The following is a 14,998-nucleotide window of genomic DNA, read 5'->3' as shown; positions in this document are numbered from 1 at the left end:
CATTGGGTGGTGCTGTTGGTGGCGGTGGGTGGAGGAATGTTGGTGGTAATGTAGATGTTGTGTGGTGTTGTGGTGATGCTGCTTGCCTAAAGTTCTGACAACAAAAAATGTTTTTTATTTATTTTTTCATCAATTAATATTTTTATATGTATGTTACTACTCATTTAGCTATAATATTTAAATACTTGAATTTTAAATAAAAATATTTTTTAAATAAATATGTAAAATGACCAAGTTTTCTCATATGCAGGACACATGGGCAGACTTAACAAGAAAAGTGAACCGGGTTAGGGTAAAATGACAAACGCTGTTGGATTTGAAAATGTAAAGAACAAAACATATCAATTTTGAAGATAAAGGACAAATAGTAAAATTTGATACAAACATAATGGGCAATTGTAAATATGTTGTTTGACACTTAATTGCTTCCAAAATAAAATAAAACACCTGCTAGAATAATCCGAAAGAACACTAGCACTAGAGAAAATTCAATTAACAGTTACATGCATGTAATGCTACCAATACCAGCATCTTCAATCATAAACTACTCTTGACCTCAAAATCTCTCCATTCATCCTTGCTCGCATTTCCGACACAGGGAGAGTAAGAGACGAGGGCCAAGCAACATGTCAACAACTTCCTCCATTGTTGGCCTAACCACATCATCTCTTTGAACACACAATAACCCAATCTCAATGAGTTTTGTCATTAAGATTAAATCCGTAACAATTCTGGGATCATTTATATCAGACAATGTTCCTTCCAACCATTTTCGATCTCTTGACCTACAACAATAATGGATGTCACAGTTCAACAAAACAAAAATGATAGAATGACAAAATGTGATTTTTATTAACTAAAAAGTTGTATGTAGAAGAAGTTGGTTATATATTTATAGAAAGTGATTAGCTTAATTAAGAAGTAAGAATGTGTCTACTTAATTTTTAGAATATAGATTATACAAGTACACGTGTACCATCAACTAATCTGATTATACTTACGTAACCTGTAATCTCAACATCACCATTGTTAGCTTTGCGTTGTGAATCGAATATTCTTAGTCCAGCTATAGTTTCCAAAATCAAAACACCAAAGTTATAGACATCTGCCTTGGTTATCGGAATGCAGTCAGGCTCCGTGATTGTGGTCGCGAACACAAAACCTGATAGTTTAGGGTCAAAACTCTCATCTAAAAGAATGTTTTTAGATATTACATCACGATGTTTGGTCCGGATAGGAGCATGATTGTGAAGGTATACAAGTTCCCTAGCAACACCTAGGATTATTTTGTATCGTTTATTCCAGTCCAAAAGATTACACGTAGGATCTACAAAAAACAAATTACAATTAGTCATTTGTCGATGTATAATTTGGTTAAAAAACAGCACATGCTAGTTGCAACGTTATCTCGATTGAACCAAGAAACGACCAGGGAATACACAATAGATTTTTCTTTTACCAGAATTCAGGGCATCCAGAGTTGCACTAATTGCAAAGTCATAGATGAGGTACACCTTTATTCCATCAATGCAATATCCAAGCAACTGAATCACATTTTCATGTTCTAACTTAACAAGTATAGATGCTTCTTTCATGCATTCTTCGTATGTGGGGACACCATAAGAGTGATAATGAACGATTGTTATATCTTTTCCAGTTTGTAGCCATGCCTGAAATGAGAAATCAAGTGGTGCTTCTAGCAAATACCAGTTAAAAGCTTAAAAATGTGAAGGTATGTGATTGTTGATACTTGATACCTTGTACTTGGACTTATATTTGTCAGACGAAAGCTTATTAGCTTCAGAGAAGTTTCCAGTTGCATAAACGACGGTTTTAAAATCAAACCGGTGTACTATTTTGTCTTCACCTCCAACAGAGTATAGGTATAGATCCAGGGATTTAGAACTTGTAATTTCCACTGCAAGTTCCACAAATAACTAGTTGCAACCAGAAATGAATATATACTATTATGTAAAAGATCAATCTTCCTTCCAACTACAAGTTTTGTTAATTTAATTCACATTAATGCATTTTTTCTGCATATATTTCTGTATTACAAAATCTAAAGGTAAATTAAACACATAAAAGTATGAAAAGAAAATTATACCTAAGTTTTCCTTAATGGATGGTGCCCTCATACCAAAAAGTTTGAGGAGCAATGTGCGATTGGCTTTCTCCTGTAAAGCTAGGATAGACTCTAGACCCACCACAACCTCGGCCATTGTAGGACGTTGCTTGGGATGACTATACAGACATTAACCAGCTATTAGTGCAAACTTCTTTAAACATTTAGGAGATATTATCCCTGACAAGTTAGAATCAACAATTTGCTTTAGCCTTCCTTCTTTAATGGAGTCTTGAGCCCATGTTGCCAAACCCCACTGCTCCTCATCAATACTTCTATGCTTGTTTCCCACATAAGACTTCAAATAGTACCACCCCAAACGCATACACATCCGACTTTCGAGTCAGCCTACCTGTTTGAAGGTAATCTGGATCCAAATACCCGAACGTACCTTTCACCAAAGTGCTAACATAAGTAGACGGCTGATCCTTTGGACCAATTTTGGACAACCCAAAGTCTGAAATTTTAGCTGCCCAATTGTCATCTAACAATATATTTGTGCTCTTAACATCCCGATGTATAATTCCATGCTTAATACCCGTACCGGTGTGTAGGTAATCTAAACCACGAGAGGCCCCAATGCATATCTTGAGTCTTCGCACCCAAGTCAGAGGAGCTCGACGTTTGTGGAGACGATCTGCAAGAGTTTCATTGGGCATATATTCATATACAAGAATCATCTCCTGCCCGTCACTACAATAACCAATTAAAGATACTAAATGGCAGTGCCTTAATTTGGAGAGCATCTCAACTTCAGCCCAAAATTCTACTGCTCCTTGATTAGAAGTTGACTCCAAACGCTTAATTGCAACATCCAAAAGTATTTCCCCACAAGTGAGGGTTCCTCGGTAAACTCTACCAAACCCCCCACGTCCGATCACCAATGACTCATTAAAGTTTCGGGTCGCAAGTTCAATCTCAGGAAAGGTAAATTGACGACATGGTTGTGGTAAATATGATGAGAATGAGGATGAAGATGATTCAACAGCGCGACTGGTAGGAAGGAACATAGTTATAGGTATGTACTAGTATCAGAGTCCGGATCTTACTCCATACCTTTGATCAGAGTTATAGAGACTTACAGATCATGGTGTGATCCCATAAAGTGAAGTGGACCGCACCCAAGGGTGATCATTGACTTTGAATATTGTGTTGAGCTATTCAAATTGGTGCTTTCTACGTAACTTAATTATAATATATATAGTTGACTTATTTTGTATTCCCGCATAAAAATCCAAGCTCTTTAAACAAAAGGATGCAGCAAACTTATGATATATCTTTTCAATAGTTGAAAACCTTCAAAAGAAAAAAAAATCAATTGCTACATAAGTAACATGTTCAATCAAAGGTTATTTTGATACAACTTGGTGCTCAAATGTTGACTATGATGATTTGCTTGTATTATTATATTTCACTGACGTGCATATTTAGAAAGCTTACAGTTCTTATTTTCGCATATTATATTGTGATTTGCTTCTAATTGAAGTATTTAAATTATATACAAGTATAAGTGTATTATAGTCACGTTTATAAAATTTAATATACTAAAACTCATTTGAGAATCTTTGTGGTGTTTTTTTATATTTGTTTAGTGACTTGATATGTCAAGAATATGTTAAGTGTTATTTTTGCATTAAAAAAATTATGCTTTTAATGATATTCATATAAGAATTTTGTGAATTAGAAATATATTTGTGGCATATTTTAAGTCAACTAATTTGAAAAGTTCAGCACAACATTAAATGTCAACGATCACCCTGGGGTGCGGTCAACGATCAATGTGTATAATTGACAATGCACATGACATTAGAATATTCTTTTCACACCATGATTTGTATATTTGTAACAATGATCATATATTAGGTGATGATACAATCCAGACTCCTAATCCGAGTTCATACTGTTAAGTATGTCTTTTCCCACTCGTCATGCCGGTGAATCATCCTCCTCCTCAACCTTATGCTCCCCACCACTGTGCCATCAGTTTACCTTTGCTGAGATTGAACTCGCAACCTGAAACTTTGATGAGTCATTGGTGATTGGACGTGGGGGGTTTGGCAAAGTTTACAGAGGAACCATCACTAATGGCGGAATACACTTGGATGCCGCAATTAAGCGGCTGGAATCAGGTTCTAATCAAGGAGCAGTAGAATTTTGGACTGAAGTTGAGACGCTCTCTAAATTAAGGCACTGCCATTTGGTATCTTTAATTGGCTACTGCAATGAGGGGCAAGAAATGATTCTTGTATATGAATACATTCCCAATGGTACTCTTGCAGATCGGCTCCACAAGCGTCGTGCTCCTCTGACTTGGGTGCGGAGACTTAAGATATGCATTGGGGCCGCGCGTGGTTTAGATTACCTACACACCGGTACTGGTATTAAGCATGGAGTTATACATCGGGATGTTAAGAGCACATATATATTGTTAGATGAGAATTGGGCAGCAAAGGTTTCAGACTTTGGGTTGTCGAAAATTGGTCCAACGAATCAGCCATATACTTATGTTAGCACTTTGGTGAAAGGTACGTTCGGGTATCTAGATCCAGATTACCTTCAAACAGGTAGGTTGACTCGAAAGTCTGATGTGTATGCCTTTGGGGTGGTATTGTTTGAAGTCTTATGTGGGAGAAAAGCGGTGGATAGAAGTATTGATGAAGATGAATGGGGTTTGGTAACATGGACTCAAGACTCCATTAAAGAAGGCAGGCTAGAGCAAATTGTTGATTCTAATATTAGGGGTAGAATATTCACTCAATGCTTAAAGGAGTTTGCACTACTAGCTGATCGGTGTTTGCACAACCGTCCGAAACAACGTCCTACAATGGCCGAGGTGGTAGTCGGTCTTGAGTCTATCCTAGCCTTACAAGAGAAAACCGATAGTACATGGGTATCAACATTTCTCTTTCCATCCAATCAGGAAAGCCCAGGTATTATGTTCACTTTAGATTGTCTGTGTTTAATGTATACATGATATAGAAGTATTAGCAGAAGAAATGCAATAGTATTCAGTTACATTAAAATATGATAGCTTGTAGTTTTTCTATTCTTTTGAAAATTTTTTCGCCACCAAGGAATGCTTTGAATATTCGACTTATTTCGTCATTGAACTTGGAACAAAGAGATTCTTTTAAATGATCTATTCTTTTTCTTAATATCATTTTCATATCTAGTTAAGACTTATTTGTAGAACGTGCAGTTGGAAGTACACTTTTAAAATCCTTGAGTATATACCTCTACACTGTTGGAGGTGAAGACCGAATAGTACACCTGTTTGATTATAATACAGTCCTTTATGCAACTGAAAACTTCTCTGAAGCTAATAAGATTTTGTGCTGCACATATGAGTCCATGTACAAGGTATTCTTAATTACATGTATACTTTCGCGTTTGAATGTTTTTAAATTGTTATTTTCTAGAAACTCTTACTTGATTTCTCTTTTCAGGGACGCCTACAAAATGGACAAGATATAGCAATCGCTCAATATTCCTATGCTTACACATTCGAAAAATGTATGAATGAAGCAACAAAACTTGTAAAGTTTGAACATGAAAATGTGATTCAGTTGCTTGGATATTGCATTCACGGAAGAAAGATGTACCTCCTCTATGACTTTGCACCTTATGCAACTCTGGATGGCTTGCTTTTTGGTAATTTTTTCTCTTATTAATTGCTTGGTTCGATAGAGATCGAGCTCACTGCAACTCTAGGGAACTCCTGATAAAATTTGAAAGCATCCAATTAGTGTTGCTATTTGAATTTCATACTTTTTGAATTGATTTTATTTTGTTACATTAGATTCTGACAAATGTCTGATTTGTCATCCGTGTTTGTAGATCCTATGTGTAATCTTTTGGACTGGAATAAACGGTACAAAATAATCCTTGGTATAGCTAGGGTACTTGTGTACCTTCATAATCATGCTCCCGTTCGGATCATACATCGTGATGTGAAACCTTCGAACATTCTTTTAGATGAAAGTTTTCACCCCAAACTGTCAGGTTTTGGGTTAGCAACCGCAATTAACAAGACTGACTGCATTCATGTTGACCGCCTTTCTAAGACTTTGTAAGTACATCATAAATCACTTACGAACTGCCATTTTTTAATGTCCGGCTAATAACTACACATGTGACAGAGGATGCACGGCACCTGAATATTTAAAAGGCAAATATCTGTCAGCGAAGGCGGATGTCTTTAGTCTTGGTATGTTGATTTTGGTAATTGTAACTGGGAAAAGGTCAGGCTCTGGAGTTAGGCTTAAAGATTATGTAAGTAGATGAGATTTTTAATTGGTACACTTTGCTTGTATATCATATATTCTCAAAAGATTATTATGTTAACTGACTTCCTTTTAACTTACAACCTAGCTACTTTTTAATGGGATTGCATTTTTATCATTTTATGATCATTTTGTTGTGTATGGCATAACTAACAGTTATATACATGTTGACTTATTGTAGGCCAAGAGAAATTGGGTGGAAGGAACATTGTCAGATATAATTGATCCCAAGATTGATGTCGAATCATCATCAATCATGATGACAAAATTTATCGAGATTGGGTTGTTGTGTGTTCAAAGAAACGCAGTGGTTAGGCCAACAATGGAGGAAGTTGTTGACATGTTGCTTGGCACCGCACCTCTAACTCTTCGTGTTTCAGAAATGCGAGCAAGGGTAAAGCCTTGGATTATCAATGAAGATAGTGATACTGGTGAAGTTGACGAGTTAATATCAGAGTTATGCCCAAGATAATGCATTGAAGTGATGCAAAGTGACTATAGTAGTGTTCATTCATGTTTTTTTTTTGTTTTTCTTGTAAAGTTAGAAGCAAGTGCCAACATAAGTACCCAACTATGGATAAGGCCTTCCTCATGGTATTAATTATCTTCCAATGTTATTATTTTTATCATTGTTGACATATTTACATGTAAAGTTGTCTATCTTCAACACTTTTGAATCATTGTCTTCCAAAATTTCATCTTTTTTAACTGTAGAATTGATGGCCAAACAACCCGAGAAGTCGAGAACATAAATAACACAAAAATTGCTAGAAAAACCTCAAGTTGAACATAAATGAAATTATTACAGAAATTTCTAATCACGAACACCACCTTCCATATCAGAATACTGTATGCTTAAAAGTTGTTGAAAATCTCAAAGATCCAACAATAAAACTGTTTTCATGTTTTAGTGGGATTGGATGACTTGGCACATAATCAAAACATGCTCGTCAAATACAGTGCGGACAAGAAAATGCACGCTACGCGAAGTCAATGTGTCTCCAGCCTACTTCAGAATTGGTAGCAGATGAGGCATAGAGATGAACACCATGATCAAGCGTGTCAAGCACATAAATCTTGTGTCATTATGTTAATGCCAACAAACAACGATGATGAAAATCGAAAGTAATCTTGTAAAGTTAAAAATTTAACTTAACTTACAATTAAAGAAAAAGTAATCTGAAAAGAAAATTCAATGTATCATTGCTAAAATAAAAGCTACGATTACAACAGTTTGAAAGAAAGTTTCATGTTTGCAATTTTATCAAATATTAATATTTTATTATAATTATTATTGAATATACTTGTTCACATAAATAATTGAATACTTAAGAACTCTATTTATAAGAACTATGTTGTTTACTCGCACCTGAAGGTGTGGAGCTATTTAGCCGAGTCCAACTAGTCATACATAGTAATGTTATTTCTTCAACATCTATCAATGTGGTTTTTAAACTATTAGATTTTGCAATTCAAAAGGGGCATGCGGCGCAACTTGTTGTTGCTCGTTTGCCTTCTATCTTGATGTAAACACTATATTTTACTTTTAATGAGATAATTAAGAAAAAAAACATATTGACAATGAACTTCAGCTCAAATGACACGCATACAAGAAATTAAACATACACATACCATATGGATTGCGTAGCGGAGGCACAATGATTACACGTGAAGTCACGCCTTAGCATTCATTCCCATTTCACTCTTATACTTATGCTGTGCCTCCTTGCTAGTCACAATTGTTTCAGCACCGCGCCTTTGCTATTCAGATTTGCAGGTATAACTTGTCTACTTTGATTATTACCAAACCGGATTTTTCTCTATTAGACTTCGGTGTAGAAATCTGATCTTTTTGCCATTGCCCTAAATTTTCCTTTTTTGCCTAATCTAACCCGATTTGAGTTTTTACACTTGATTGATTCAGCATGTAATGATCTGTTAATTTGATTACTGAAATTGTAAATTTCGTTTGTAAAATGAGTTGTTGTGATCTGCGTGATGAATCAACGCATTCAACACTTAGATTTCACATGATAATATTTAGTATTTCTACTCATTATTACTGAAAGTTACATTTTAATCTCGGGCTTTCCTTTTTGGCTTGGTTAGAATCAACACTTGTCTCCAAAAAGAAAATTACAAATATAGCCTTGATGCCTTTTGTAAAATTTGATTAGATTTAAGAAGTGTAACATTCTTATCTGCTTGTTCCTTGGTTACATTTTCTTTTGCATATTATGTGGAATTTTGTATTTACCAAGCGATTGAATTATAATTGTTCTTTTGCAAGTGTAGGAATGGCCAATACTAGAAGTATGATTAGAAAGCTAAACAATGATCATGGTTCAGCAACATGGTCAAACCTTGGCCATGATGTACTGTTTTTAATTATGATGCACTTGGGACTAGTTGATTTTATTGCTTTCGGTAGTGTATGTAAGTCATGGAGATCATGTGCGATGCGCAACTGGAATAGGTTTATGGTGTCTAAACAACCCGTGTGTTTATCCATCTCTTCTCGTTTGAATGAGAAAGAGTGTTACTTGGAGGACGACCAATGGAAAAAGTTGAAAACCACCATTCCCCATTCCAATGGCAGGATTTGTGTTGGGATAACTTGCGGTTATTTGATTTTTTTCGGGAGGGAAGCCTGTGATTTCTGGCTTGTGAATCCCTTAACAGGAAAAGAACTTCATTTCCTTGATTTCCCCTTTGGTGTAACTCCGTTTCAAAAACGTTTTAGGGGCATTCTTGTCTTTTCGCCATCGATGTCCGGGTGGGTGTTTGTTGTAATCACTCACCCATTTCCCAATAAAATAGCATTTTCTTTACCTGGTGAACGAAGCGGGTGGTATCATGTCACATCCCCTTGCACCTTCCTCCATGATCTTCATTTTTTCAAGGGAAAGATATATACAATCGACCAGCTCAATAATTTATGTGAACTGCAACTTCATCCAGTGCCCACATTAACCATATTGGAAGTGAAGAATTTCCCATGGAAACAAAATCATGTGCTGGACTTAGTAAGTTCACGTGAAAACCTTTATGTGGTACATACACGTCGAAATGTGTTTATGGCTTTGGTATTTGATTTTGGTGAGATGAAATGGGTTATTTCGAGCAGGACGATAGGTGATGAATATGCAGTATTTTTAAGTAACTTCAAGTGTGCCGCAGCTATTAGACCTGATACGTGGGTCCACCCTTGGGCACGGTATGGAAGGATTAATGTATCTGATGGATATTATCCAAATCATAGAAAGATAAGGGTAAAGTCTTTAAACACAAACATGTGGTACTTCCCGCATGATTGCTTGATTGATACTGACTCTGCAGGTTAGTTACCGCTTTATCTTTGAACATTACTGAAAAAGGTTTCTTTAATTGTATTATTAGCAACTTACAAGCTGTTTATTTGGGGTTCCTGAGTGAATATTTCGCCAACACACATAATTCTAACTCACATAATTCTAACTCATAAACATCATCATCATCATCATCGTACTCGGTATATCTCACCAATAACAAAGCTATGGTAGGGTTTCAAGAGGGTAAGATGTAGACAGTCTTACCTCTACCCCATAGGGATAGAGAGGCTGCTTCCGGTGAGACCCCAGCTCGATAGTAGTTTTGCATCAAGCCTTGGACATAAGACACATAACACTCAATCATCGGGAAAAATTGGTGCATGTACCCTTGTCTTTCGGCTATCAACACCACCACATGATGCCTGATTAACCTTTCGCCACTTTTAACGTTATTTTCACGAGATTAGTAAAATAACATCAAAATTAGTGCAATTTCACTTTTGCCCACCCGAGGTTTCACACATAGATACATTATATGTGCGCACCGCAAGCTGGGCGTATCACATAATTCTAACTACTGCTACAATATCTATGACTAATGTACACCTGGGACATGAATGCCAAATAGGTCTAATGCTGACTAGATAAGAACCAAACCTATATAATACAATGATTAAAAACGAGTAGATCAAATACCTTGCATGCATAATAATTGTAATGCTTAATTGCTTATGCTTTGTTTTATCAAACTGGTGCTTTGCTGAATATTATGGAAGATTAGAGCAAGAGATCATCATGTTCGGGTTTAGGTGGGATTTCAAATGCAAAGGAAAGTGAAGAGAATTGTAAACAGATGATGACTTGTTAAAACTTGAAATATGTAACTGTGAGTTTAAAATGGTGACTAAATTGCAGTTTTATTGTCCTTGAGTTCTTTATCCTCAACCAAAGGGTGTTTGGAAGATTTAGCAGTTTTATTTTGTGGTTCCATTTGAATTTAATTATATATATCATTAAACTTGTTAATACAACCTCCAAAATTGCTTGTTTTAGTTCCTTTAAAGTGGTGATCCTTGTTTCCCTACCAGTAGAATTAAAGTTGTAGGCATATGCCATATTGTAATATTTTATTTTTTAAATTATTGATATTTTACTTTTTAGCTTTACATATTATTTTGATAGTAATTTAATCTTAAATAATAATTAGCATTTTTGTATTTTAAACATAAATCAAAACGGTAAAAATTGGGAAAAAACAGGTTTCGTGGCGAAAGTCGGAAAAAAATGGAAAAAACTAATGTGATGATAATATGGCATGCTTGGAAAGCTGGGGGAAATGGGTAGGGAGAAGCACCAATGTCGCTACTGTCCCATACCACCTGCACGACAAACCACTTTTCTTAATGCATCAGAAATCCTTCTAATTAGCACAACCACCATTTTAGATATATGGTTTTAACATGTGGGTTTTGTGAAGTAAAAAGTTACAAATAAAATGCTGACAGACAACTAAAGTAAGCTCTGCTTTTCTGGGAAATTACAAAAATAGGTTTTTTTTTTAATTCATATTTCGTGAAAACGTGTTCCCAAGGTCCATCTGACTACTCCACTACACCATTCCTTTTTCTTTTTAGATGTCTGTTTCCAGGAAGAAGTATTATCACTCACCAGTGTCTGTGTCTAGTCTATAACTATAACTTTGATCATAAATTCAAGGATACTATATCCAGACTCTGATCCTAGCTCATACCTATAACTATGTTGTCTCCACCCTGCCACCCGGTTGAATCGTCGTGCTGTCAGTTTACCTTTTCTGAGATTCAACATGCTACACAAAACTTTGATGAGTCATTGGTGATCGGGCGTGGGGGTTTTGGCAAAGTTTACAGAGGAACCATCACTTATGGGAAAACTCTTTTGGATGTTGCAATTAAGCGGCTCGAATCAGGTTCTAATCAAGGAGCACTAGAATTTCGGGCTGAAATTGAGACGCTCTCGCAATTAAGGCACTGTCATTTGGTGTCTTTAATTGGTTACAGCAATGATCAACAAGAGATGATCCTTGTATACGAGTATATGCCCCACGGAACTCTTGCAGATCGTCTACACAAGCGTGGAGCTCCTCTGACTTGGGTGCGAAGACTGAAAATATGCATAGGGGCTGCTTGAGGTCTAGATTACCTTCACAGTGATATGAATAATAAGCCAAGAGTTATTCATCGTGATGTTAAGAGCTCGAATATATTGTTAGATGAGAATTGGGGAGCTAAGATTTCAGACTTTGGGTTGTCCAAGATTGGTCCGACGAATCAGCCATCCACTTATGTTAAGACTTCGGTTAGGGGCACTTTTGGATATCTTGATCCAGATTACTTTCAAACAGGTAGACTGACTCGAAAATCCGATGTGTATGCCTTTGGGGTGGTACTGTTTGAAGTCTTATGTGGGAAACAAGCAGTGGATAGAAGTATTGACGAGGAGCAATGGGGTTTGGCAACATGGGCTCAAGACTCCATTAAAGCTGGAAGGCTAAAGCAAATTGTTGATTCTAACTTGTCAGGGATAATATCCTCTAAATATTTAAAGAAGTTTGCCCTGTTAGCTGGCCGGTGTCTACATAGCCGTCCCAAGAAACGTCCTACAATGGCTGAAGTTGTTGTGCGTCTTGAGTCTATCTTAGACTTACGAGAGAAAACCGTCAGCACGTTGTTTAATAAACGTTTTAGTAGAATGGTACCGGAAATTCTCTTTCCATCCAACTGGGAAAATTCGGGTATAATGTTCACTTTACAATTTCTGTGTTAAATTTACTTTTGGGTTTTTCCAATACATAAGTATTAGCAGCAATGCCGTATTTTTCAGTTAAAATAATATATTACTGCTTGTAGTTGGGACAAAGATTTACTTTAACATACATGACTATTACACAGGGATTTCCGTGTCATGCATTTAAATGATTACAGAGTAATAAGTAAAATGAAAATATGACCAAATGAAAAATAGACTTCAGTAGTAACCATTAGCTACCAAACGATTCCCACAATTCCAACTTTATTAGCCACCGGGTCTGCGTCTTTTGAAGATTCTATTACCTTTCTTCTATCATATCATATTTCTAGTTAACAACTTCATATTTGTTGAACTTGCAGTTGTAGGGACAATTTTAAAAGAGTTAGATGAATACCTCTATACCATTGGAGGTGAAGATTGAATAGTTCACAGGTTTGAGTTTAGTGCTCTCATTTATGCAACTGAAAACTTCCAAGAAGCTAATAAGCTTTTGACTACCCGCTATCATTCCATGTATAAGGTATCCATAATTCACATTTATTTTTGTAAACTATAATTTGAATATGTTATAGGTTTTACCCATTTACCAAAAACTCAGTACTTGATTTATTTTTCAGGGAAGGCTACAAAATGGACAAGGTATAGCAATAGCTCAATATCGCATTAAGGATGAAGACACAGCTGAACAGGTTATGAATGAAGCGTCAATGCTTGTAAAGTTTGAACATGAAAATATGATTCAATTGCTTGGGTATTGCATTCATGGAACAGAAGTGTACCTCATCTATGACTTTGCACCTAATGCAACTCTGGATCGCTTGATTTTTGGTAAACGTTTTCATTTGTAATATAATTTATTTCTTGCTTCAATGGAGAGCACATTGCAACTTTTGGGAACTCACTCCAGATAGAGTTCAAGAGCAAGCAATTTGTGTTGTTAACGCTCTTTTATCTGAATTTATACTACGTACAATTATAGTTTTTCTAGTTATATAATCTTGTAAAAACGAATTCTGACAAATGTCTGATTTGCCATCTGTGTTTGTAGATCCTACATGTAATCTTTTGGACTTGAATGAATGGTACAAAATAATCCTAGGTGTAGCTAGGGTACTTTTATACCTTCACAATCATGCTCCCATACAGATCATTCTTGGTGATGTGAAACCTTCAAACATTCTTGTAGATGAAAATTTTAACCCCAAATTTTCAAATGTTGGGTTAGTAGTGGCAATTAGCAATATTACAGCCTACAGGGTTGATAATATTTGCAGGACTATGTAAGTACATAACCAACTGCAACTTTTTTATTCATATTTTTTAACAAATCCATTGCATCCAACAAAGGAGTTTGTTTTAAAAGTTTGCTAGTGCAGCTTCTGTTCCTCTGTCTTCTTTTTGAATTTTGTTAATTGGGTTAATGTTGACCATGGTTAATACCTGCACATGTGACGGCAGATACATGGTACCTGAACATATAAGGCTCGGATATCTGTATGCAGATGTCTATAGTTTTGGTATTTTGATTTTGGAAACTGTAGCTGGATATGATTTTGTACTCAAAGCTTATAACCAGCAGGACGACGAGCTTCAATGTTATGTAAGCATGATTAGGTTCTATATATGATGGTACAGTTCTTGTATACGTTTTAAAAAGCAGCATTCCTACTTCTTAATCTAGCTCATCACTCCCTAAGCACATAGCTTTTAATATCAACATAAAATTGACGTCCTTTCAACTTACAACATTTTTTAGTGTTATTTGTCAGCTTCGGAAAAAAAATGTTTGGTTAATCGAAATCCATCATTTTCGTTCTGTAGCTCATCATTATTTCCTAACATGTTAAATTATTGTTGTAGGTTGGGAGAAATTGGTTGGAAGGAACTTTGTCGGATATAATTGATCCAAGAATTAATGTAGATCCAAACTTGATGACGAAACTCGTGGAGACTGGGTTGTTGTGTGTACAAGGAGAGGCTGCGGATAGGCCAACAATGGAAGAAGTTGTTGACATGTTGCTTGACACCTCGCCTCTAACTCTCCATGTGTCAGAAATGCGAATAAGGGTGAATATTGAAGGGCTTCGATTCTACTTTAAGGATTGGGAGTCAGTGAGCAATGTGGCTTGTTATGGTAGTGAAGATGAAGAGGTTATATCAGAGTAATGCCCAAGATAGAGTATTGAAGTGAAGCAAATTGCATTTCTTAAAGCACGATGCATGATCAAATTTTGTCTAGTGGCTAGTGTTCTTTCTGATCGTTTAAAACGCTAATATTATCTTGTAAGCAAATGCAATATCAACCATGCATGGTTTACGCTCTCATTTTCATTATCTTATCTTATTGTCATCTATGTTTACAATGTTAAGTACAAAAGAATAATAATAATAATAATAATAATAATAATAATAAAATATAGGATGCCCTGCGATGAAATTGGGTGAGCTTCTAAAACTTGCTTATCTGCTTATTTGTTTGTTGAAAAGCA

General features: G+C 35.8%; 2 protein-coding genes and 3 pseudogenes across 5 annotated transcripts; 4 read left to right on the top strand and 1 right to left on the bottom strand.

Annotated features, from left to right (window-relative positions):
• Nucleotides 1-928: 928 nt before the first annotated feature.
• LOC143580331 (putative serine/threonine-protein kinase PBL22) lies at nt 929-3,247 on the bottom strand (annotated as a pseudogene). The gene is made up of 4 exons (XR_013143624.1): nt 2,108-3,247; nt 1,758-1,918; nt 1,460-1,670; nt 929-1,327 (listed from the first exon to the last, which is right to left on the bottom strand). The product of XR_013143624.1 is annotated as a putative serine/threonine-protein kinase PBL22 (transcript).
• Nucleotides 3,248-3,844: 597 nt separating this feature from the next.
• On the top strand, nt 3,845-6,436 carry LOC143580330 (putative receptor-like protein kinase At5g39000; annotated as a pseudogene). The gene is made up of 3 exons (XR_013143623.1): nt 3,845-5,055; nt 5,316-5,776; nt 5,963-6,436. The product of XR_013143623.1 is annotated as a putative receptor-like protein kinase At5g39000 (transcript).
• On the top strand, nt 5,935-6,880 carry LOC143580322 (cysteine-rich receptor-like protein kinase 44). Its single transcript, XM_077063387.1, has 3 exons — nt 5,935-6,194; nt 6,265-6,397; nt 6,590-6,880. Exons 1-3 carry the CDS (start codon nt 5,935-5,937, stop codon nt 6,878-6,880), a joined length of 684 nt encoding a protein of 227 aa, XP_076919502.1.
• A 1,825-nt stretch (nt 6,881-8,705) lies between these two features.
• On the top strand, nt 8,706-9,752 carry LOC143580321 (uncharacterized). The gene has a single exon (XM_077063386.1). The coding sequence runs from the start codon at nt 8,706-8,708 to the stop codon at nt 9,750-9,752; it is 1,047 nt and encodes a 348-aa protein (XP_076919501.1).
• Nucleotides 9,753-11,456: 1,704 nt separating this feature from the next.
• LOC143580329 (putative receptor-like protein kinase At5g39000) lies at nt 11,457-14,740 on the top strand (annotated as a pseudogene). Its single transcript, XR_013143622.1, has 5 exons — nt 11,457-12,492; nt 12,869-13,029; nt 13,127-13,337; nt 13,558-13,789; nt 13,968-14,740. The product of XR_013143622.1 is annotated as a putative receptor-like protein kinase At5g39000 (transcript).
• The last annotated feature ends 258 nt before the right edge of the window (nt 14,741-14,998 follow it).

This window comes from Bidens hawaiensis, unplaced genomic scaffold (assembly GCF_021521415.1).
Source record: "Bidens hawaiensis isolate Kalapana, Puna unplaced genomic scaffold, B.hawaiensis_p1.1 tig00030319_1, whole genome shotgun sequence".
NCBI classification, from domain to species: domain Eukaryota; kingdom Viridiplantae; phylum Streptophyta; class Magnoliopsida; order Asterales; family Asteraceae; genus Bidens; species Bidens hawaiensis.
Note: the sequence above shows the minus strand (reverse complement) of the source record. Positions and strands in the feature narration are given on the sequence as shown.

Excerpts from the sequence above, each read along its gene's own strand:
- LOC143580322 (XM_077063387.1), top strand. The coding sequence starts at position 5,935 with ATGTCTGATTTGTCATCCGTGTTTGTAGATCCTATGTGTAATCTTTTG. Across the intron at positions 6,195-6,264 it reads GACCGCCTTTCTAAGACTTT|AGGATGCACGGCACCTGAAT; the intron begins GTAAGTACATCA and ends CACATGTGACAG. Across the intron at positions 6,398-6,589 it reads GAGTTAGGCTTAAAGATTAT|GCCAAGAGAAATTGGGTGGA; the intron begins GTAAGTAGATGA and ends GACTTATTGTAG.
- LOC143580321 (XM_077063386.1), top strand. The coding sequence starts at position 8,706 with ATGGCCAATACTAGAAGTATGATTAGAAAGCTAAACAATGATCATGGT.